The sequence below is a fragment of the Carlito syrichta genome, unplaced genomic scaffold (assembly GCF_000164805.1).
Source record: "Carlito syrichta isolate Samal-C Ts95f unplaced genomic scaffold, Tarsius_syrichta-2.0.1 Scaffold301635, whole genome shotgun sequence".
Taxonomy (NCBI): domain Eukaryota; kingdom Metazoa; phylum Chordata; class Mammalia; order Primates; family Tarsiidae; genus Carlito; species Carlito syrichta.
This window is the reverse complement of record NW_007245731.1, coordinates 196,205-219,519: the sequence shown is the minus strand read 5'-3', so window position 1 is coordinate 219,519 and position 23,315 is coordinate 196,205. Positions and strand designations below refer to the sequence as shown.

The 23,315-nt window shown below is 39.4% G+C and overlaps 1 protein-coding gene across 2 annotated transcripts in view; it reads right to left on the bottom strand.

Moving 5' to 3' along the window:
* OLFM3 (olfactomedin 3) overlaps positions 1-23,315 on the bottom strand; it is a 210,550-nt gene that overhangs the window by 37,193 nt on the left and 150,042 nt on the right. The window contains exons 1-2 of one of the 2 annotated variants that reach the window (XM_021710901.1): positions 13,273-13,505; positions 1,190-1,336 (exon numbers count right to left, since the gene is read on the bottom strand). In XM_021710901.1, coding sequence (XP_021566576.1) covers positions 1,190-1,336; positions 13,273-13,401 — 276 coding nt within the window. In that variant the 5' untranslated portion in view covers positions 13,402-13,505. Of the gene's footprint in view, positions 1-1,189; positions 1,337-13,272; positions 13,506-23,315 lie in introns of those variants that run through there. The other variant, XM_008055024.1, reaches the window with a different exon arrangement.

The following is a 23,315-nucleotide window of genomic DNA, read 5'->3' as shown; positions in this document are numbered from 1 at the left end:
CTTGCCTTCTTTTTTTTTTTTGAGTTGGAGTCTCACTCTGTCGCCCAGACTGGAGTTCAGTGGCCGCTCCCGGCCACCACAGCCTCGACCTGCTGGGCTCCGGCGATCCTTCTGTCTCAGCCTTCCACATAGCTGGAACCACAGGCGCGTGCTACCACGCCCGACTAATTTTTTGATTTATTGTAGAGATGAGGTCTCGCCTGCCCAGGCGGGTCTCGAACCCGTGGGCTCAGGCAATCCACTCACCTCAGCCTCCCAAAGGTGTGGGATTACAGGCTGAGCCACTGAGCCCGGCCAACCTTGCCTTCTTAAGACAAGTTCTTTATCATATATCTTAATATCTAGTCAGTGTCTCCTTAAGAAGAAGAAAAGAAACAGTAAGCCTTATTCTGATGCCAGAAATTCAGCCTCAACTCTCAGGATCACACACTAGGCTCCTTGAGCTCATAATCTGGGATCTCATTAACAACCTTGCAAGAAAGTTAAAATAATGACATGCAATGCAATATGCAAGCTATCCGGACAGATAATGAATAATTCCAAGTATTTATCATCATTCTCCACGTCATTCCTTTGAACATTAAGCTCTTCAATTTCATTCAGTACCAGTCTCTCCATAATTTACTTAAGTTGGATTCATAACAATCAAATGCAGAATGCCCTTGATTTATTCTCTTTTACAGATAAAAGTCAGCTCATGAAAGGTTATTTATGTGTCGTTGGGCGGAGGGTACCAGTGAATGGTTCTTTCAGTTATCCTCTTTCAGACTTCCCTATGCTGGTTTCTGAATATAGCAGAAGTTTTTTCTGAATTAAAAAAAAAAATTCGTCAAGCACGGTGGTATGTGTCTGTAGTCCCAGTTACACAGGAAGCCCAGGCAGGAGGATTGCCTGAGCCCAGGAGATCTAGGTTGAGGTGAGCCATGATTGTGCCACTGCACTGGAGCCTGAGCAAGTGAGAATCTATCTAAAAAAAAAAAAAAGAAATTGGAGAAAAGTAAGTCATAGAAATGGGACAACATAGCAGGAGGTTTGAGGCAATCCTTTCAAGGAGCAAGAGAAAGCTTATTTGAGAAGGAAGACACAAATCAGAAGGGACTCCCCTCCCCATGACCTACTCTACTCTATTTCCTTTTCAAAGAATGGTCAATTTCTGTAAAAAAATACATAGGGGACACAGGACACCTACCTTTTCCAGGAGCTGGCGAAGCTGCCTACTTTTGGCATCCCGGGAACACAGGTTTTGTTCCGGAGCAACCACGGTGCAAATGCATCTGCCATCAGGGTCCTGTGCTGAGCTGTACACTTGCCACCCTTCCTTGGGGCTAATCTGAGTCTGAGAAAACCAATGGCAAATACAGAACACAGAGCACGTTACAGGAGAAAGAGAATGTATGGGGTTGTACGTTTCAAGCAAAACATTCTTTTGGATAAAGTTTACATGTTCAAGCCTTAAAATTAGATGAGAGTTTTTGTTTGTTTGTTTGTTTGTTTTGTTCTGAGTTGGAATCTCATTCTGTCACCCAGGCTGGAGTGCAGTTGTGTGCTCACCACCACTGCCACCTCAACCTGCTGGGTTCAGGCAATCCTCCTGCCTCAGTCTTCCAAGTAGCTGGAAACATAGGTGTACACCCCCACATTCGGGTAATGTTTTTATTTCTTGTAGAGATGAGGTCTTGCCAAGTTGCCCAGGCCGGTCTCGAACTCCTGGACTCAGGCAATCCTTTTGCCTCGACCTCTCAAAGTGCTGGGATTACAGACGTGAGCCACCGTGCCCAGTTCGGCACAGAGAGATTAAACAATTGACATAGGCAGCACAGTCCCATCCAGTTACACTTTTCTTATTAGTGTCCAAAAGGAGATCTTTTCTCTTCTTAAGATACCATATTTTTTTCTGTTTCTTGATCTCACACCATTTCCTAATGCTTTTTTGTCATATTTTGACATTTTAACGCAACTTTAGAAGCATCGAATAAATCACGTGACGAGACTTCCTGTATTAGAACTCATCCTTCTCAATAGTACATGGCAATTAGTAGTATATTCTTTTCTAAGACAAAGCCTTTACCCAATGAAGGTCCCATGTATTGAAGATTCAATTATTAATAGAGTGGGAAAAATGTCATTGGTGGTATGGGGTTAAAATAGTTCAATCAGCACTGTTTTGCAAAGGATGCAGTTAGAGCTTTTTTGGCAGAGTGTGCCACACTGATCTTCCTAAATGACTACTGGGCACTTATAACTCAACCGTCCTAGAACCCAAGTTTGAGGTGGTGACATTCCAGTTCTATGACAATTTATGCTTCTAGATGTTTCTCCTGTGTTGTCCATCAGAAACCTTCATATCACATAAACCGGTCTGTATGTTGTATAAGCAGGCCATTTTTGTTCATATCTTTGTGTGTTGCTCATTTTGTTTCTCCTGCTTGAAAGGCTTCTTTTATAAACAATCAGTTTATTCAGCCCTTGTGATTTCTATCTGTTCTGAAAAAAATTGTCTATGCTATTCATTAGGCATTTAACGTATATTATCTAGTGTTGCTATCTGCTTTTCAGATGTCTTGTTTCAACAGTTAGCTTCTATCCAGCAATTAGAAATATGGATATTTCCTACCTGCCTTATCAAGTACGAGGATAGGCATCCTTATTTTTTGTCTAATTATTTTTCGGAAAGAACATCAATAAACTTCTAAATAATGTATGTACACAGAAGACACTTAATTTTCATTATGCAGCATTGGAAGCAAGTTACCATAGTTAGATGTCAAACTGCATATACTAGAAGAATCTGTATTAAACTTGGTGGTTTCATTATGCTATATTATTTTCGCTTTCCATCGAAAGTTTCTTCCACTGTACAAACAGAAGTAGCTGTGGATGACGTGAAGCACCCTCAGGGCACTCACTCCTTCAGCTGTTGTGAGTATAGTTGACCTCCCAACAGCTGATTCCCTCAGCTATCTTGCTCAAGGTCAGGCCCCATTTCAGGGGATAGCTCCCTTCTGCTGACTTACAAGGGCGCAAAGAAGTCCCTTAAGAAGCAGGAATTGTTATCATTCCCATTTCACAGAAGAAATAATTAGCTACTTGAGAACATAAAACTAGTAGGTACGGATGCTACACTGTGAAGCCAGGTGGGACCAAGAAGCACCATCCAACAGAAATATGAGTGCCAACATGTGCCATTTTAAATTTTCTAGCCACCAAATTTTAAAAAGCGAAAATAAAACAAGTGAAATTATTTGTCATGAAATAAATTATTTAGTGGAATTTATCAAAAATGTTACCATTTCAACATGCCACCAATAGAAAAATTACTCATGAGATACTTGACATTCTGGGGTTTTTCTTGGCACTAAGCCCTTGAAACTGAGTGTGCATTTGATACGTATGACACCTCTCAGTTTGGACCCACCACCTCTCAAGTCCTCAACAGCCACATGTAGCCTCTCTTTTGGACAATACAGCTATAGAGTCAGGTTTTTAATTCCTATGCTACAGCCATACCAAAATGACTCTAAACATCCAGATAATTGTTCCTAAAGATTAATCATAAGGATATAGTAAAAGCTACTTATCAGATGTTACACAGATAAACCATTCATTTTTCACGTGGATGTGTTTTTCCTGTGGAGACATGAGATAAATCGATGGGCCTCATTCTGGCTCAGCTCTGCGTTTACTTACACAGCCAGGATCTGAATCCTTCACCCTTCCTCTATGTTTCCTTCTACAGTTTCCAGGGATTTGTCAGATAGGGAGTGCTTCTCACATGATCAGGAGAAATGGGGGACGCATTCAGAGTCTAGAAAATAAGGTACAAACCGGGCTCGGTGGCTCAGCCTATAATCCCGCGCCTTTGGGAGGCTGAGGTGAGTGGATTGCCTGAGCCCGCGGGTTCAAGAACCGCCTGGGCAGCGAGACCTCATCTCTACAATAAATAAAAAAATCAGCCGGGCATGGTAGCACATGCCTGTAATTCCGGCTACTTGGAAGGCTGAGGAGGAAGGATCGCCGGAGCCCAGCAGGCGAGGCTGCGGTGGCCGGGAGTGGCCGCTGCATTCCAGTCTGGGTGACTGAGTGAGACTCCAACTCAAGAACAACAACAAAAAGAAAATAAGGTACAGATTGAGTATCCCTTATCCAAAATGGAACCAGAAGTGTTTGGGATTTGGAATTTGTTTTCAGAGTTTGGAATATTTGCATATACACAATGAGGAATCGTGGGAAGGGGACCCAAGTCTAAACATGATATTTATTTGTTTCATGTATACCTTATACATGCAGCCTCAAAATAATTTTATAGAATACTTTCAATAATTTTGTGTATGAAATAAAGTTGAGACTGTGTTTTCATTGTGACCCATTGCATGAAGTCAAGTGTGGAATTTTCCACTTGTGGCATCACATTGGTGCTCAAATTTTCAGATTAGGATGTCCAACCTGCATTTTGTAAACTAGGCTGGAGAGGCTAGGAAAAGGACGGATGAGAGAAGGGACTAGGAATGGGTTGGTGAATGGAGGTCAGCAGATAACAACTACTGAAAAATGCTCAGTGTTATGAATTGATCTGTTTACCTATAGATTGGAGTGTTTTTCTGGATTGGGAGCAAATTCCTAACAAGACTGAACCAAACCAACTTTCCTCTCTGCCAATCTGCCATAGTCTGTGGGGTCTTCTGTCTCCAGAATTCACAGAAAACAGACAACATCTCCTGTTTATTCTGTCTCAGGTCTCAGCCCATCACATACCATAAACCAACACACAGTTCTTCTTATTTTGAGGCTTTTATGATAAAGCCTCAGGGTGCTGATAGGCATTCCAACAACAACCATGACCACATATTGGGGAAGTTGAATATTATAAATTCAAGAAACTCATAAAGAGATCATAATTGTTGACCTTGATCTATTATGTAAAGCAAATGGTGCCAGACCTATCTTTCAAGTCTCTTCTTTTCTAAATCAATTTTTAGGTAGTTCATAGACATCTCCTATGTTGTCTTTTATTTCTGGGGGTTCAGACTCATCAACATTTCCCATGCCCTTTCTTCCTAGCTTTCATGTCTGAATATGCAGTTGGGATAGAAAGGCATACTTAGAATTATGAATCATTAAAACCAGATAAGATATTAAAGATTATTAGGTTATCTTTTTGGTATTATAGAAGAACAAAATGCAAAGACTACCTACAGAATGGAGATTGAAACAGCTCAGCAGAGTAGTTTCAATGATATAATTAAAGGTTCAAGCTGAGTAACAGGATGCGATTAATATAGCTGGACACAAGCCCTGTAGTTTCAGCTGGGTTTCTCCTAACATTGGATACAAATCTCAAATACATCAGAAAATTAAGGCTTGTCACTAGGATAAATTTAGTTTTTGGATAAAGGGGCAGGGGCCACTCAATTATAATATTAAAATATTTTAACAGCAGTCCAAACAGTGATTATTCAACCTGGCAGCATTAATATGGATGCACACTTGCCAAGTGTTTGGCTAACTAGTGTGGAGCTTATCAGACAAGGCTCAGTGTCAGTCGCTCTCTGGAATGAGGGAAGTGGAAAAGGTGAAGAGGGTTGAATGTTCATTTAGCATTCCCCCTGAAGTGCCAACTTAATAAAAGGAAGGAATCCAGGCTTGTTTGGTCTTCCAATTGTCTTCTTGTAAGAATCATTGAAAAGAGCCATGACCTTCTCTACTACACAGTTAGTTTGAGTGATCTAAACTATAAAAAGTCACCTTTTTTGGACAAAAAAAAGGTAACTCAAAAGAGAACAAATCTAATATAAAAGATGAGTGCCTTACAGTCCCGTGGGTTTTCACGGAGACCTTTGTGTTGGGGTCAGTGATAAATACAGGAGGCTTTATGAGCGTTTCTAGTGCTGTCTTTTAAGGCTCCCATGCTGGTATTGAACAGAGGATCAAAATAAAGCCATCTAAGATCTCGGGTAGAAGGACATATTTAGATGGTTTTGGGACACCCATGAGAAAAGACCTGCTCCACTTTTAACTTATAAGAGTAATTATTCAGGTGTCAATGAACCTCATGTAATGGAAATAGCCGTCGTTTATGGAGTTCTACCCATTACTTGCAGGTCTTATTGGCAATTGCCTTTGAGTGTCATACTACCTGGATGGAGTAGGTGATGTTATTCTGTTATTCAGGAAACTGAGACAGCGATAGGAAGGAAGTTGTTAAAGGTCCCACAGGGAATATCAAGGAGTAGGGAGATTTGCATAGATTTGCCTGTTAATCACACCTGGAATTTATACTTATACAGTCTATTTTCAGAGACTAAAGTTTAACCACCACCCACACCACCAATTATTTTAATCCTCCTTCATCCACGATGATGACAACCCCAGTAACATTTTCTGAACTACTATAAAGTCCAGTATCAGGCCTAGAGGGTACATAGAGTTTATAACTCACCAAAGCATTACTAATCACAGTGATTACTGATGCGGTTCTCTTTGAACCTTTGGTGTTAATTAGAAGAACTAAATGAAGTATTTAGCAGTTTTTAATATTACAAAACTCATGAAATATTTAAGAATGCTCTAAATAGGAGAATTAAAATGATAATTTCAACAATTGTACTTTGAGTCTGGATTCTTTGCTTATAATTTAATTACAAAGCTGTGCTTTATAAGCATGAAACTATTGTTGGAGAGTTCTGCTAAAACTTTAGGGACTTTGTAACAGAAAAGAAGAATCCTGAAGTCCAAGAAGTAAAAGTAAGAATTAATCAAACTTCCTTGTATGTCAATAGGTTTGCTGTTTACAAAATCCCTTCTTGGCCTGGCTCAGTGGCTCAGCCTGTAGCCCCAGCACTTTGAGAGGCTGAAGTGAGTGAATTGCCTGAACCCACTGGTTCGAGACCCGCGCGGACAACTTGGCGAGACCTCATCTCTACAATAAATCAAAAAAAATCAGCTGGGCGTGGTAGCGTGTGCCTGTAATTCCGGCTACTAGGAAGGCTGAGGTGGAAGGATTGCGGGAGCCCAGTGGATCGAGGCTGCAGTGGCTGGGAGCGTGCCACTGCATTCCAGTCTGTCAAATAAATAAATAAAATGAAATAAAATCCCTTCTTTTGTATTAGTCTCACTTTTATTGATCCAGCTTCCCATAGAAATAGACAATATCACGAGGCAAGGTGGTTCAAGCCTATAATCCCAGCACTTCGGGAGGCCTAGCTGAGAGGATTCCCAGGGGTTCAAGATCAGCCTGGGAAACTTGGTGAGACCTTGTCTCTATAACAAATCAAAAAATTAGCTGGTAGTGGTGGCACATGCCAGTGGTTTTAGCTACTTGGAAGGCTGAGGCTTAAGGATTGCCTGAGCCCAGCAGGTTGAGGCTGTGGTGGCTGTGAGTATGCCACTGCACTCCAGCCTGGGCAGCAGAGTGAGACTCCGGCTAAAACAAACAAACAAAAAAACCCGACAATATCTAATTTTACTTATGAAGAAACTAAAACTCAAATAATTTAAGCATTTTCCCCCCAAGTCTCCTATTTAGCTAATGCTATATATGGATCTTATGCCAGTTTTCCCTAACTTTTAGCCCAACAATCTTCATGTTCCTCCTTTTGATAAATGTAGACAGATCATCAATGACTGTTCTTGAGTGGTCATGAACAGTGCTTTAGAGGAGACAGACCCCTCTGCAGTTGACAAGAGATGTACCCAGGGAGGAAGAGAGCATTATCCACATATTATGGATACATTATGAAAACAAGTGGCCACTGGCACCTCAGAGGTACAATTAGCAGTAAAGGCTTAGTGAAATGCAGCCTTGGAGGGCGTTGCCATTGTTTACTTCAGGACCCAGATGGAGAGAATGGCAAAGGAAGAAGATGCTGATCTTTGAACAGAAGAAAACTGACTGATTTAATATTGCTAGATTTTATGTGTTATGTAGATTTCCTGGTATTTCTTAAAAGTACAGACTGAAGCAAAAAGGAATCTAGCTAATGAAAGTGGTTGCAGGTGAAGAATGAGGTAGGGTAGCTAGCACAGGTTGGACATAGATAGACAAATTTCCCACAAGCAGGTTTTAGGAAGAGTTCAGAAATCTTTAAAATTACATTTTACTGCAGGCCAACCTGGCAGCCTACTCCACTCCCTTGGCAAATCAAAAGAAAACTCCATGGGGTGCAAGACTAGGACAGCCCAACCTTTCAATTCATGGTTTAGCATAATAATCACGGAGAAACTTTCAGGTTCTCTGTAGAAAAGGATGGCCAAAGACTACCCCTTAACTGACCAAAGCCATCGAAATGACAATAAGACCACTTTTTAGCTAAGCAACTTGTGAATTGGAAATGTCTGCCAAATCTCCTACAAAAGACAATGTGGTCAGGAAAAGACCCCTCCCCTTGTCTCCTCCACCCATTAGGAGCCCAGAGATGTCAGTCTCTCTGGAGCCACCATTAACTGGACTCCATCTATTAGCATATCAACAACTAGGTAGCTAGACCTAGTTTGGAGTTGAGAGCAAAAGAGTGGTTTTCCTTATGTGAAAAACTTGCCCATGAAGCGTCTTTCTGGCATGAATCTTCCTTCTTCCTTTTTCTCTCTAATGAACTTTGTTTGAAAACTTTGCTGACTGTTCTGAAGAATCCATGGGTTTTGAGCCACACCCCACTCGGCCTCAGGGAAAATAAAGCGCAAAGAAATCTGGGTATTAAAGCCTACTTGATTTAGAGTGGAAATACCTGAGTGATGAAAACCCTTGTAAATTTTCTGTCTGAGGATAGGTTTGGTCTCAGAGAGTGAAAAGTGGTTTAGCATACTAATGGCTTCAGTTTGTGCAGAGAAAAGAAATGTGAAGACAGGAATTAGAGAGATGTTGACAGACTACGCTAAAAGAAGTTGTGTTCTGGAAGACATGTTAATAAAGATGTCACCGCAGAGCCATTTTCTTGCTATTACTTATAAGAATCCGTGGGACTGAAATAAGAAATGCATACTCTTCCCACAAGGAAATCTCCAGGCTGTTAGTAAAAAACAACTCTGAAAACAAAAACACCCCAAAGTCAAAGACATTATCAACTATAGATGGGCCACATCTGCTCATACCCTTTAGAGATCACAGTGACTTAAGATTGGAAAGGACCTTTGAAGGCATATTTGACCCATGTTTTTCCATTCAGTTAAACTTCTACATATTCTCCTTGTGTTTTTATTTGACCTCTGTATAAAAGATATCTCCCTGCTTTATAAGCAGTCCCTCTCATGGATGAAAAATGATCTGAACTTCTTTGTAATTTCCCCTCCATTGACCCTACTTATGCTTCAGGCACTTAAACAAGGCCAAATCTACTCTCTTATCCTTGTGAAGATTCTTCTATGAAAGGCAATGATCACATCCTGTGTCATGTTCAAGATTTGCCATTTTGTTCTCTCACTTGTCTTTCCACCTGAATTTGTTCAGTTGCCCTATCATAAAATGAACACTGCCCAAGGATTTGAGGATGAAAAGCAGTGAGACACAAATCAGGGAAGTCAGCTATCTTCATCCAGTATGAAATCACATTGGTTAGTTGAAGATAAGAAACTTAGAGAGTCCTGACAGTCCATTTCAGGTCACTCTACTCATTTTACTGAACTTTAAATGAACTAACTCATCAAAGTATTTATTTATGAAGAGAAGCCAGCTATATGTTTGAAAATGCGACAAAACAAATGGCTGATGCCCGCAGGTCCCTCGGAGCCTTCTTCCTTCACAGCAGTAGAGCTGACTATTTGAGAACAGTTGGCTTCTGCTGAATGTCCTCTGCGTTTTTAATTGCTCTTTTCCAGGTCCTTCCTGGTGTGAAGCCCACAGCGTGGGGGATTTCTCAGAAGCTCAGCCTCCAGGGGAGGTTACTCTGCATTCAAGAGAAGTGCCAAAGTGAGCCTAGCCTTCTGAGAGCTGAGGTTTCTCTTCAGACACCAGCTCCCCCAAAGGCTGATGGACCCAGTGGACAGAACAGAAGGGGGAGAGCAGAAAGAAAACAGGAGCAACAAGAAAGAAAGGGAAATGTCTTAGGAGTCTAAGAAAAACAAGAGGGAGCTTATTCCCCTAATCAGGAGCTATATTTAGCTACTTACTGATAAAAACATCCTGGAAATTTAAAAAAATTCTTTCAGGTTTTGAGACAATCAAATGTGTGCTGCTTATTTCAGAGATACCTGCCATAAACAGATTTTACTGCCATCTAATGATTTAAGCCTTGTCTGTCTTTTGTTTTTATTTTTTCAAGTCATTTGAAACTGTTCTTCTAAAGGAAGACTGTGTCCATATTTGTGTAAATCTGCATTTTTAAACCATCTGTACATTCCATGAACATTCATAAAACAAATTTTAAGACTCGTGTGTGTGTGTGTGTGTGTGTGTGTGTGTGTGTGTGTGTGTGTGTAGTATATACACAATTGCAGGCTCTTCCCATTCACACTGTTTAAAGTGAGAACACAGAGTGAGAAAGTTGAGACAAGCTGGCTTACTACTCTACAACCTACTGGGCCAGGGAGCTGTTAACCCTTCCATCTGAGCAAAGAGCCTTGTCAGCCCTTTACATGCAAGAAGCAGTCAGGGTCCCTTAGTTGTTTTAGAGGCAGCAGAAGAATCCCCTGGCCAGAAAAGCCACTTCCATTGCTTTTGCCACAATGCCTGAAATGCCAGCAAAGAAGGACTGTTTTCTTTATATGCAAAAACCTTGGCGATAGTTGAGTTTATAGTATTTCCCTGACATGGCTGAATGTGTGGCTTTTCTCTGACTCTGTGAGGCCAGGGGGAGGAGGAAAGCTACTTTGACTGATGGGGATGTTGGTGTGTAGGAAAGAAAAAGGGAGAAGTGTCCAGAGGCAGGAAACAATGTGAGCAAGACAGTGAGAGCCTAGTGGGGTACCACGGGCAATGAGAGTCAAAGACTGGCAGTGGAAACCTGTATGAGATGATTTCCTCCGTAGGATTGTAGTCACGGGACTTGGATCTGCCTACACTGGGCTCTGCCATTAACCAGCTGTGGAAATCTGATTAGTGACTTATACATTTCTGGTCAGTCTCCCCACTTACACGATGAGGAGATTGGATTTGGTCAGTCATATTTCCAACGAAATTGTTGAAAGCTCTAAGGTTTCTGTGGAAATATCTTGACTGGAACAAGGGGCTGATTGTGAATGGAGAGAGAGCAGAGGCTCTGTAAATGCCTTTCCTCCACCATTTGACCCATGACTTGTTTGACATAATATTTCCACTTTACGTTTCATTCAAAAATATTTATTCAGCACACATGATATAAGATTCAATTTGTCAAACAAAAAGGGGCTCTACTGCTAAAAATAGTCTGAAGTTAGCTGGCTGGATGGATTCTCAGATCTTTTTCACCTTTCCAGCATTAACATTTTATAATCCTGATCTAAGAAACACAGATTCATTCATTCTTCAGCATGGGCACCCTAAGGTATGAGCAAACATCTTGAATAATTAGGGAAATGTCACAGACATACTCTTCTGTAAAACATTCTTTAAAAAAATAAGCTTTTGCAACCTGATTTCTCCATTCCAATGACTACCATTTACTGATTTATTGTCACTAGCCATAATGAAAACTTTCCAGAATTTTCTCTGTGTGTGTTTACAAAGGGGAGACATCCAAAGTAAGAACTGTCAAACATATGCAGACATATAACAATGTGTTATACTTTTCAACGAACAAATTGTCAATCATAAAGAGAATTAATTTATTTCAAACAAGATAACTAGAAGTTCCAAAAGAATCATATATAGTTTTGGAAATATGATTCTCCTCAGTCAACAACAATGGAAAATAACCAGACCAATGTCTATATACACACAAAAAAGTACACATTAGAAAAAAGGTGCCAAGTTTGAAATATAACTCATTCATTTGTTTCTTAGTTTCCATTCATTTTTCTGAAAGAGTTAATTCAACAATTGAATTGTTGAATTCAGTTGTTCTTGAAAACAATCAGGATTTGGATATTGCAAAAAAACTTGGTTCAGTAGACACTAAATAATATAAACTTGTAATTGTTTATTGATGTCATGTCTTGATTTTTAAAACTACAAATCTCTTTTACATGCCTCCTGCAAGGCCACATCATGCAGGCAGGGAAGAGAATCTTCTCAATAACGCAGGCACTGAGGTATCTTATGTGACCCAAGAGACATCAAAACGTAAAAACTTGTCAACGTATGCCTAACATGTGCTCTACTGATTCCTCAAGCACTAGGAGAATCTGGCAAATTATGAAATTAAGTTGGTTAGACTACACTCAGTTAATCACACATTGACTGATTATTATTTGTAACTGCAAACAACTCTGGGGAGAAAATGGTACTTTTCATATCTGATTTTTTCTGACCCATTGGAGTAATTCCTGTAAAAGTAAAAGTGTCTGATTAATTAGTTTCTGTACTTTTATTTGATAATAATTTGGGGATTTTTTTTCCAGGAGATTTCCTTTATTGTAATTTATAATTTTTTTTTTGAAAAGTAGTTTTCCTTTTTTTTTTTGCAATGTCCGGCATATCGCTAACTGAACCTTGCTTCAAACTATCAGAAAAGACTTTTAGAATGTGAGGAGGATTAAAAAACCATTCATTTTAGAGGAATGAGACTATACAAGATAGACTTGGGATAGGAAGTCTTTATAAAATATTAAACAATACATGAAGATGTTTCTAATCAAGTAAGTTTTTTACTGTTCATGTTTCTCAGCTTTCATAAAGGTCTTTTTGGCAGACTTTAAGTTGTTGAGGTTTTTTTATTCATTTATGTCTAAAAGATGTTGGTTTTTCTAAATCCATTGCAAACAATCACAGGCATTGCATTTCAATAAAAAAACTGCTGTAGCAAAACTGGATGAGATGGAATATACTCTGCAGCTTACTCTGTAGGTAAAATTATAGGGATTTATAGACATTAAAAGAAGTCATAAGAAACAAAACATATTTAAGAATCCTTCCACACTTCAAATCAAGATAGTTAAAATAATACTTGCCATTCTTAAGAATTTAATCAGTCTAGAATTCTCTTTCATAGCTCATTTCTCCAGCAGTCCATTTTGGAGGGAGGAGGGCGTAGCTTCAAAATGTTCATTAATAAATATCCATGACTAAAGTCACCCCATATACCACATCCCTGAAGCCCACCTGTAAAGTGCAAAGCAATATCTCAGCCTTTGCAATTTACAAAACAAAGCCCATTGGTATAATGCACTCACTTCGCAAAGATGGCTAAACCCACCGGAGTCACTTACTAAGGTCTCTGGCGTCGACAGCCTCGTGGTGTTCAGTCCCGCCAAGGATGGAAGAGTTTGGGACATCCAGTTTGAGATCATTGCCATGGTACTGAGCACAGCGCCAAGCTTCAGCAGTGGCGGACTCATTGCTGGAGAGCTAATGAGTTTTCATAGTGGCTGATTAGGATCCGGGGCCCGGCAGGCAGCGGGAGGCGTGACTGCAGCGCCACATTCCCAGCATGAAAAGAGATCAACTTTTCCAGCTCTAATCACCCGGGAGAGCTCGCAGAACCTCCTTCCCTCACCCTCTGGGAAGTGCCTTGCCCTTCCTTTTCCTCCCTTACCAGACAATTTGCAGGATCATCAAACAAAATATTCTTGATGGAGCTTGGTTGGTAATTACCAGAGCGGAGGTTGGGAGGAGGGGGAAACGCGAGCTTTCCCAGCTACACTTTAGCCAGTTACCATCAACAGAATCCATTTCCTCTGGGCTTTGTGTAAGTATAATCAGCTGCTCTTTATCCTTCATTTAAAAAAAAAAAAGATACACCTTTAAATGGAGGTCTGCCAAAGTGCACATTTCAGTTACCAAACTTAATATCTACAATTTCCCTGGGCAAGGACAGAGTGCTTTTAGGAAGAGCATGAAAACAAAGTCTGCAAATTATTTCCAACATGATCAGATATTGAGAGCAGAAGATCAAAATTTTTAAGCAGTAACCTAAAATTAACATCTTTTATTTAAAAACATATAGTCAAAGATTAATAGCTATGGCCTGTGGTAAACATTAGCCCTAGGTACATTAGCCCTTACAGCAGGACAGAAAAGGCAGCGCTGGAGGAAAAACTTCCATTATAGACATTTTATATATTGAAAGTCTGTATCTTGAGTGAACCTGTGATTTATTTAAAAGCACGCAGGACTTAGGAAGTCTGAAGGTCTGGTCTCTGTTCTCCTCTAGTTAGCTGTGTGACTTAATACTCTTTGCCTTCACTTTTTTTTTTTTTTTTTACGATATATGGGTGTTGGATGTCGTGCTCTCCTAGGCTCCTTCCAGCCTCAGATTCCGTGATCTGTTTATTGGAGTTCTGTTGGCAAATGTAGTATATAGAATTCATGTAACTTTATTATATTCTTTTTGAAAATACTACAAATTGCCTACATCCACATCTCAGGTCCCAAATGAAAATAATCAGAGGTCATAGACTTGTACACTATATGTATTTTAAAATAAGAATGTAGAGAGAAGCTGCAAGAGGAAATGGGGCTGAATGAAAATTAAATGAAAAGTCAGTCACAAAAAGGAAAAATACTGTTTTGATTCCTTTGGAGACTTCTAGATTTGTCTGCATCTGGAATTTTCAGCCAAAGATGTATATTTTCCTTAAATAGTTTTGGCAGGAGAAATAAAGAAAATGTCTTTAATAAAACTGGAAGAGATACATATTTATGGTATGTGTGCATGTTTTATTCTCAAAAACAGCTTTAGACTGGGGTGAATGTGAAGAGACTCCTGAAATCTTCCTTGCATCTAATACAGGTTACATTTTTTTCCTTCAAATACATCCAAATTAATTCAGTTGACCTTTATTTTTTAACCACAGTGCCCAGAAAACTAAATATTATTACTTTTTTCTTCTTTCAGAAATCATGGTATTGAGAAATCAATACGGATAAAAGCACAACAGTTTATGCATCAAACTTAGCAGTAACAGAAGGAATTCATAGGAAGGACTGTGAAATTTTACATTAGTATTTCAAGGTGGTAATGACAGAGAACAAAGTAGAGTTAGAAATCTGATTTTAAAAAATGCATCTGTAACTCTCCTCACTTTAATAAAAAGTGAGGGTCTTTCCAAGACTGTAATTTCCAAAATTGAAAATTAATATACATGCAATTACTGGATAATTTAAAAAATAAGGTGGCAGATGGCAATTATACTTATTAATGAACTATCAGTTAGCAAAATAATAACATCTTTAGAAGAATATAAGATTAAATGTCAGGGGAAAACAGTGTTCTTATTTGTAAATTATAAAGAAAGGAAGAAATAAAGAAATAAACAATACAAATGGAATGCTTCTTGCAATTTCCTGGAGATACAAATTACTACACTAAAGAACTGAAGGAGAACAATGGTGAAAGTTTATGATTCGGTGATGTTTATGAACAACATAAAAGCGAAAATGTGTTGTTTATAGAACAGGTTTAAATGGCATGCATTGAAGTAGAAAAGCTCAAATTATAATGATTATAGTTGTGGGAAATAAAAATAACTACAATTTGCAAAGAGCTAAATAGTATGCAGTACTCCCATCATCTACCGAAGTGATTTTCATCCTAAAAGTTAAGTCTTAATTTGCAAATGGAGGAAGGGAATCTTTTGGGTAGAAGTAGCAGACACTGTTCAGGGAAAGAACTCCGGTGATAGCAGGAGTTCGGCCATCACAATGTGAATGGGAATGGAGTCACCATTGGCAATGTGGTGAGGCTGGAAATACAGCAGGGGTTTCAGGGTCACTCCCAGGTAGTTGGACTTAATCTTGTAAGTAATTCAAGGGCTAAAAGCAAAGCAGTGAGGTCATCAGTCTGATGTCCTGAATCACTCCTTAGGTGCTTTTATGAAGCAGAATAGACAGGTAGGGGGTATGAGAGCCTAAAATTAAAACTGTCAGTGGGATTCTAGAGGATACAGGATTACAGGAGAAATGACAGTCCTTAGTGATTGAACAGATGTGAGAGGTGAGGTGGGAAGATTTTCTAGGGGAACCTCCAGGTTTGGGGTTTGGGCAGTGAGTGTCACTTATCAGGATAAGAAATACAGGTAGGAGTGTCACTTCAGGGAGAAGGTAAAGTTGATTGTTACATACCCGTTGTGAGTCACCTGGGGTCCACAGAGTGACTGGATGATAATGGACCCAAACCTGGAGTTCAGAAAAGAATTAATTTCCCTAGGCTAAAGAAACAGAATGTGTCCTACATTTATGACAAAAATGGTTAGCTTAGGAATATAGTCTTAAAACTGCAATGATTTTTATTTAGACTTTAATTCAAGATAATCTCTTGGTTTAATTACATAGGTCTTCCTTAGAAATAACAAAACAAATCCTTCTATTACTAGTAAAAAAATAGTGAATATATTACAAAATCCAGTAAGCTCAGAGAAAATGTGACTTGACTACAGACTTATTTTCTTTTTAGAATTTTATGATGAATCAATAACTACCTGCAATTGTGCATTATTGCTCATGGACTGCTGAAAGCTTTTAATTAATCTATTTATTCATTTGATTTTTTATGGTAGCTTATCTTTTTTATTACTCAGAGACTATTTATGATAGACTTACAAAATACATAATTAATAAACAAATAAATATTGAGCAAAAAATACTTATAGGTAATCTTATGTAATATTTGCATGTTCTGCCATTCGTATTTTATTTACTTTCCTTTATAGTTGGCACAAAAGTTAAATGTCACTTTAATGCCTCATATACACTTCCTAGTTTGGAGTTTATTTGTGTGGAAGGTATCTGGGAGTTTCTGAGGAACATGGCCCAGCTAGATATGAAAAGTCAAATACATGAAAACCTGATGGTCGCATACAATATGGTAGAAAGTAACCAGTTGATGAGGTAGCTGTGGCCTAAAAGTTTGACTTTAGACAAAGGAAGAAGAAAGACTAAGATTGCTTGCTGAACAATAGAAAATTTAATAAGAAATAGTCTATCTGTACTTTATTTTTACAATTTAAAACAAAAGTTAAAATTGTGGATGACTTCAGGCAGAGAGGACAGTAGCTTATTAGACAGAGTTATAAAGATCCAAGTATAGGGTTGAAGAAATTATCGAAGGAGGAGGAGGAGACAGAGGAAAAGGAGAAGAAAAAAGGAAAAGAGAAGAAGGATAACAATTGGGTAGCATGCCAAAAGATGAACTGTACTGACCGATTAATAGGATACTAAACCAGAGTGACCTCAAGAAAAAAAAATAGTGGACTCTTGTTAGCAAGTTAAATACGAAAGATAGGAAAAGTCTCAAAATATAAAAGAAGGTGAGAGACACAGCTTGTGTTATATCAACTTTGGGGATGCTGGATGCCCTGGAAGAAGGTATAGTGTGAGAATAACCAGGTACATAAACAGCTCTCCACCTTTGGTGGCACCTTAAAGACAATTTAGAGAGGGGTGGTTTTCCAGGTTTTTCCGCTTACTAGCAAGGTATCATTGACTAAGTTAGTGTCTCTCAGCCTCCATTGTATCACCTGTAACATAGGGATAAAAGACCTATGTGGAATGGTAACTTGAAAGATTGAATGAGATAATATGAAGGGTCCGACAATAGGGTTCACTAACCAGCCTAGAAAACTTGCTCCATACCTCATTGTTGAATATCACTACAGTCACCTTCAAAACACTCCTCTTGGGAAGCTATGCACCAATGCCAGTGCCTAGTCCACCCGTTAAAATAATTCCGGAACTCTTTTTCTGGAATGGCCATCAGAGTTGTCGACGTTATTTGTTGAGGTCTGACAATTAAGTCCAAGAACTTGCCTCTGCACACTTATGTTGGCAGCATGTACAAATAACTGTTGGAACACTTTCCCTACACAGCTGATCTGGCCCCCAATGACTTTTTACTTTATGTGAAGCTAAAGGAAATATTGATAGGTAGACATATGATGACATTCAGGACATCAAAGGTAATACAATGATGGCTCTGTTGGCTATTTCAGAAAAAGAGTTCCAAAATTTTTTTTGATGGATGGACTAGGTGCTGGCGTCGGTGCATAGCTTCCCAAGGGGAGTTCTTCGAAGGTGATCATAGTGGTACTTAGCAATGAGGTATGTAACACTTTTTCTAGGGTGAGTTTGCAAACTTAATTGTTGGTCCATGTATATTTGAAAATGCCTATGGCATGTCATATGCTCCAAAAATGGCAGCCCTATTTATGGTAAGAAATACTATATGTGGGGCAGACCAAAAAGAGTAGATCAGCTGCAGGAACAATTAGGCCTAGAAAAGGTGAAACATTTTACAGCTTGGCAAGGGGGTAGCTGAGTGAAGCTTGGAGTATGTGCTGTGCTGTCTTGCAATTCACTCACTGTGGGTGAAGAGAATAATACAAGTTTGTTGCATTATACTGTCACTCTGGTTCTGGGGCTCAGAGTCCAACTCAAAATAGAGAAAAGGGACTGATGGATGTTCTTGCTTCGTCCTTCACCATGAAGTCGAAGCAATTGCACGATAAAGCCCACAAGATCCCATCACCATATCCCCCTACTTCCTCACGTGTCCACATACTCGACTTTCTCTCCGATTGCCACAGTCACATTGACTGTGTCCCTGGGTAAGTTTAATCTCTCCTCTGTGTACTAGATCAGTACCTTTCAGACTATCGTGGATAGGAATTACCTATAAGCTTGTAAAGACCCAGATTCCGAAGTTCCACTGGAGTCTGTTAGCTCTAGCAGAGGGCAAAGTAATTTGTGTTTTTGGCAAGCTCCCAGGTGATGCTGATGCCACCATTCTTGGCCCACCCTTGGAGTAGACTGCCCGAGGTCTTATCTTTCTTGCCTCTCTTGATTATTTCTTCTTTTTCTAGCATCAATAAATTTTCACCCTTTAATTGTTAATTCCTAGCAGCATATAAACACCACCTAATATTTCCTATTTTAGAAGAAACAAACACCACTTTCTCCATTCCACTTTCCCTCCAGTTATTCCTGCATGTTTCACCTTCCTTTTAGGACATGTCTTCTTGAAAGAATCATTTACATACACCATCTTCAATTTCCCTTCCTACTCAGGTGTTTGTCTACACTTCTTTACTCCACCTACATGACTCTTCAGTGAGGCTCCAACGACCCCCACATTGCTACATCTCACAGTTAACTCTCAGTCCTCAACTTTCTTGACACGAGTGGCATTCGTCAGAGTTTTTTACTTTCTCCTTTGTGAAATAATATCTTTGCTTGGCTTCCAGGACAATACACTAACCTAGTTTTTCTCCAGCTTTCTGACCTCTCTTTGTCTCTTTTGCTGATTCTTCCTCATCTATATGCTAATTACTCCCAAATTCATTTCTTCCTGGCAGACCTCTCCTATCAATTCAGACGTGCATATCCAATTATCTACTTGACATCTCCACTTCGATGTTTAATAGACATCCTAAATTGAACATGTTAAGAAATGAGCTCCTGTGATGACTACCTGCCCCCAGCAAACCAAACCAAACCAAACCAAACCCAAAGAAACAAAAAACATGCACATATAGCCATTCCTGCCATCTTCCTCATTTCACTTAATTGAGAGCTCCATGTTTAAGGTGCTCAAGCCAAAAATGTTAGGTTTCAGTTTTAACTTTTATTCCCCCCACATCTCTTATCAATTCCATCAGCAAGTTTTCTTGTCTCTACTTTCAAAATTTATCTAGTATTCAACTATTTTGCACCACCTGCATTGTTATCATACTATTTCAAGCCATCCTCATCTTCTATCTGGATTATTACTAAAGATACCAGTGATTGACCTTGTATCACTTCAGTTCATGTTTAATGCCCCCCTTCAGCCAGATGATGCTGTTAAAATACAAATCAGATTATGTTATTCAGAGCCTAGATTCCCATTTTCCCCATGGCAAAAGTCAAAATAGGCTAGGGACCACTTTATTCCTGGAATTCAGTGCTCTGCCATTTTTGCCTTGAGGCTTCAGCATTGTCTTAAAAGTGCTCCCTAATGAAGGAATGAATTTAGAATGAAAAACATTCCCCACTAGATTGCTCTGTAAAATTCTGAGTTATCTGGCCTCCTTTGTTTTAATTTTATTTCTCTAATCATATTTTTATCAACTCTACCTTTTGTTCATGCTGCTGGAGCCACTCTTCCCTCCTGGCTGTTTCTCAGAGATGCAGGATGATCTTCCACCCCAGGGTCTTTGCACTGGCTCTTCTCTGGTGGAATTTCAATCTCCCAGATACATTGTCACTCCCTCCCCCCTTTTTTTCCCAAGGTGATCTTCTCATAAGGCCTTTGCTGACCATACCACCTAAAATTTCTATTTTTCTCATCTGGTTGCCTCATATTATCGTTTTCTTCTTTATTTTGTTTCTCCTTAGAGCTAGTTAGCATGCTATATATCTTATTTATTCATCTTGTTTATTGTTTGTTTTATTTACTGGAAGTTCCATGAGGAAGGAATGTCTTCTGTTTTGTTCACTGGGGTATTCTCAAAGCCTAGAAGAGTGTCTAGTACATAGTCGTTTCACAACACATATTATTAAATGAATGAGTATCTTACTATTTAGTTTCCAGGCTGCTCTCAATTTAGAAAGAAGACCATATTAGTGTAAATTTACAATAAAGTTTATTCTTAGAAAACAAGCTAGTATATTGAAGCACTGCATTTTGCACATGTATTTTTATGTGTGCATAATAGATGCATATGTGGGTGATGAAACATTATGTTTATAGTTACAAATGATTTTTTTCTTCCAATTTTCAGATGTAGAATGCAAGCACTTTTGGGCTAAGTCAAGAAGTACTGGCTCCAACTTTGATTCTGTCTTCTCTTGATAAGCTAAAGGGTCACTGGACCCTTAAATAAATATGGAAACAACTTTTTCTTTCTCTTGCCTTTCGCTTATCAAACTCTTCTCAAATAGCATACGGGAGGGGGAACAGACCATAGGCGATGGAAGGAATGTATCTTTTGCTAGTAACATTTCACTATCTGTCTGTATATCAAACATCATGCTGTATACCTTAAATATATATAATTTTTTAAAAAGTTAAGACAGACTTTTCAAAACCTGATTAGAGAAGATAAAGATATGAGTGTCCAGTCACCAGACTATCCTTCAATTTGACCCTTGGCAATCAGTTAGGGACCACTTTACTCCTAGAATTCAGTGTTCTGCCATTTTTGCCTTGAACTTCAGCATTGTCTTAAAAGTGCTCCCTAATGAAGGAATGAATTTAGAATGAAAAACATTCCCCACTTTCTTTAAAGGAAGGATTTCTGTCCTCTCATCTTTGCCTTCATCTGTGAAACTGACTGATGCTCTCTAAGCCCGGGGGATCCTCGCTGGCAGCTGTTATTGCTACTTCAAAGGAGAAAAAAATGCATGTGTGGGAGAGGGATATATTCAGAGCAAACATGTTTTTTTTCCCCTGACTTTCCACTGCAAATTGAAGAAGTGGGAAAATATAAATCCAGATTAGGCTAGAGGAAAGAGGAGTAGAGGGTGGTGTGAATGAGAGACCCTCAGCTCATTGACCACCCTGCTCTGGGTCTTGGGGTCTTCAACTGGGAAATAAAGATAAGAAGCTGAGTTTCCCATGCACTCCCTTCCATAATAAAGTGATGCTCTCAAGGGCTCCATCTGTGACCCTGCAGTCTCCCACTCAGCTAGCTCATCAGTCTCTGTTCTGGCTGCTGTAGATGACTCGCTGTGTGACCTCCCAGAGGTGTTCTCACGTGTGAGTTGGGAATAATAAGGCAATCTAATTATTTGGGGGTATTTGTGAGGATGAAATGAACTGCTACATATAAAGAACTATCTATAAACTCGCATATGATCAGCTCTCAGTTAATACCTGCAGCTGTTATTCCAGGGCAAAAAAGATGGTCGTGCATCTTCATGGAAGAAAGAATAAGGACAAATATTCTCAGTGATAAAGAAGTGAAGGCTATTGAAGTTTTAGTAGATTCCCAATATAATGGCTTCCCCCCTTCTCTCTCTCTCTCTTTCTTTTCTTTCTTTCTCTCTCTCTCTCTCTCTCTCTTTCTTTCTTTCTTTTCCTTCCTTGTCTCTTTCCTTCCTTCCCTCCTTTCTTTCCTTCTTTCTTTCTCTCTCTTTCTTTCTCTCTCTCTCTTTCTTCCCTCCCTTCCTCCCTCCCTCCCTCTCTCCCTATCTCTTTCTCTCTTTCTTTTTTAGTAGGAGACACTGTTGCCCAAGCTGGAATGCAGTGGCATAATCATGTCTCACCACAGCCTAGACTTCCTGGGCTCAGGCGATCCTTCCACCTCAGCCTCCTGAGTAGCTGGGACTACAGGTACTTGCCACCATGCTTGGCTATTTTTCAAATTATTGTTGTTTTTGTGGTAGAGACAAGGTCTCTCTGTGTTGATCTTGAACTCCTGGGCTCAAACAAAACTTGGCATTGGCCACCCAAAGTGCTGATATTACAGGTGTGAGCTACTGTGCCAGATCAGGGCTTATCTTTAGAGTTTTAAAAGTGCAAAATATGCAACTTTCTAATGTGATTTGCTCATAGGGATTAACTTCCAACAGTATACTAAAAAGTTTATAAAACATGCTCATCCCACAGGCCCGCCTTGAAAAGCTTCCCGTTTAAGTCTATCTGCCAGATGCTATTCTAAGAATTGACATGTATAATGTCATTTAATCCTCACACAACCCAGATGAGGTAGGAAGGTAGGTATTGCTATTATAGCCAGTTTAGAGTTAAGGGCCTGAGGCACTGAGAGGTTAAGAACCTTAGCTGAGGTCTCAAAGCTAACAAGTGGTAAGGCCTAGATATGAAATCTAGAATATATTTCATTCTAGAAATGGCGTTCTCAGTTACTATGCTATCTCTGTCTTTCATACACACACTCACACTCATACTCCCCTTAACACACAACCACAATATTGCAACCAATATGGATTTTAAATTTTATCCTATTTAATTTCATGTTAGAGCAGTGGGGTTTGCAACATAAGTAGGCTGCACACAGGTGAAGTGTGGGTCTCTAGCTGACCCCCACTCCCCTGGTAGTGGACCAGGTACCCTTTGTTGTCAATTGCTCCCAATCCTCTTCCCTCCCTCTGACTCCTAACAGTGCCCAGTAACTGCCGATCCCACCCTTGTGCTAATGTGACTAGTGTTCAAGGCCCACTTATGGATGAGAACATGTGGTAGTCAGTTGTTTGTTTCTGTGATATTTCACTTAGTATGATGATCTCCAACTGCATCCAAGTTGCTGCAAAGGCTATAATTTTGTTCAATTATTTGGGTGAAGTATTACAGTTTAGTAATGTGCCCGCTCTCAGT